General features: G+C 39.9%; 1 protein-coding gene across 1 annotated transcript in view; it reads right to left on the bottom strand.

Annotated features, from left to right (window-relative positions):
• The window catches only part of DAB2 (DAB adaptor protein 2), a gene marked incomplete at its 3' end in the record, with an annotated part of 20473 nt that overhangs the window by 15520 nt on the left and 3225 nt on the right, over positions 1-1728 (bottom strand). The window contains 2 exon segments of the mRNA XM_042783446.1: positions 44-223; positions 845-976. Of these exon segments, the coding sequence (XP_042639380.1) occupies positions 44-223; positions 845-976 (312 nt within the window).

A 1728-nucleotide genomic window follows, 5' to 3' on the forward strand; every position in this document is an offset into this window, starting at 1 on the left:
AGTAAGGCTAAGGAACTGTATGCTCCCGATCCAACTTACCTACAGATTCTTAAAGATACAGTTAGGAACTTATCTTGTTCATAACCTGGGGACTGCCTGTATAGTCTTAAATGTAATAAAGCCTGTTTTGCATAGTACTTGCCTTTTTCTTTTCTTCTTCCTTTTTCTTTACATTATAGATAACTTGAAAAAGGTCTTTAAGATCAACCACTAATGGCTCAGCCTGAAGCAACAGAAAACATTTCATTAATAATTTAATCATATTTTCTTCCCTTTGTTCCCCTCATCACCAATTAGGATTGGTTTCTGTCCTTCTCATAAAACTACTCAGGGCCCTCCCACCACCATCATACATAAACAGCAAGGTTAATAATGTTTCAACAAAAGAAGAAGTATCATAATCCTTTTCCAAGTCCCTTCCAGGTTTCTAGGAATAATTTGATATTGTTCTAAAAGTAGCATTGACCTCATAAGAAAGGCAATTCTCAAAATCCTTGTATCGCTTACTATGTGGGTATAAATAACATTTTGGCCAATTCTTTGGACCATGGTTTAATCATTCCACATTTGATTGTTTTCATCAAGGCTTCCAGTAGATTGACAGACACTCCTGTGCCCAACAGGGGACACAAACCAGCACCTGTTGCCATGGTGTGACCATATAGGGTTTCCAAGGCTGCATTTTTTATGGAAGCAGACAGCCATATCTTTCTCCTGGAGAGCAGTTGGTGGGTTTGAACCACTAACCTTTCAGTTAGCAGTCAAGTGCTTGACCATTGCACCACCATGGCTCCTTCCAACAGGGGACAAGTTCCTATGCATACTTTCAAGATTTAGAGCTTACCTGTTGTCCTGTTTTTATGGCAAAAAACTGGTGCTGGCCTTCTCCTCCACATACATAACCAAATGCACGGTTGTCTGTCACATCACGGGCAATGAAAGAAATCTTATTTACTGGATGTTCATGCTCTATTACCTGAAAAAGGAAGATAAATAAAGATGTACTCAGAAAACTAGGGTTCATAGGCTAGTACAACTAAGCATTAGACATGAAGACACGAAGAGGCAAAAACATTTGATGAAAGAATGTTTAGCCTCTGGCTGAAGCCTAGAGCCATATTTACCTTGTTAGGAAAGGCTTCAAATGGAAGAAGAGTAGAGAAAAAAAAAAAAACTGGGAAGAATACTCACTCTTAATATATTGACATTTGATTCTCCTTATCCCAAAGATATGATGCTATGTAGCAAGGAAGGACTGAGGATTAGGAGACCAAGAATTTCTAATGCCCCTAAAGCAACCCAAGTAAGTCTACTTACCCAACTCAAAGACAAACATAAGTGAGCAGGATGACTAAGCTAGCAGTGTCCTCAAAGATCCTTTGATGGTGGCTCAGGGTAGATAAGGAACTATCCTAAGTATTGCTGGAACATTTATCCCTAATGAATTCCTGGAAGTAAGTTGCCAAATGCTGTCATCAGGTATTTCTCAACCTCACGTAGACACTGGGTGCCATTATTCAGGAGTTCCATGTGGTGAGGAGTTTATGGATTTAGTAGTGCCTTTCCTACTATTTCTCCCCCTTCTCTTGCTCCTTTCTGGTTAGCAGTCAAATACCTTAGGAACTATACCACCAGAACTCCTTTTACATAGGTTGTTGTTGTTATGTGCCTTCGAGTCGGCCCCAACTCATAGCGACCCCTCCTTGGGTTTTCAAGGCAGTATCACTA

This window comes from Orycteropus afer, unplaced genomic scaffold (assembly GCF_000298275.1).
Source record: "Orycteropus afer afer isolate SDZICR_OR568_19922 unplaced genomic scaffold, OryAfe1.0 scaffold01202, whole genome shotgun sequence".
Lineage (NCBI taxonomy): Eukaryota > Metazoa > Chordata > Mammalia > Tubulidentata > Orycteropodidae > Orycteropus > Orycteropus afer.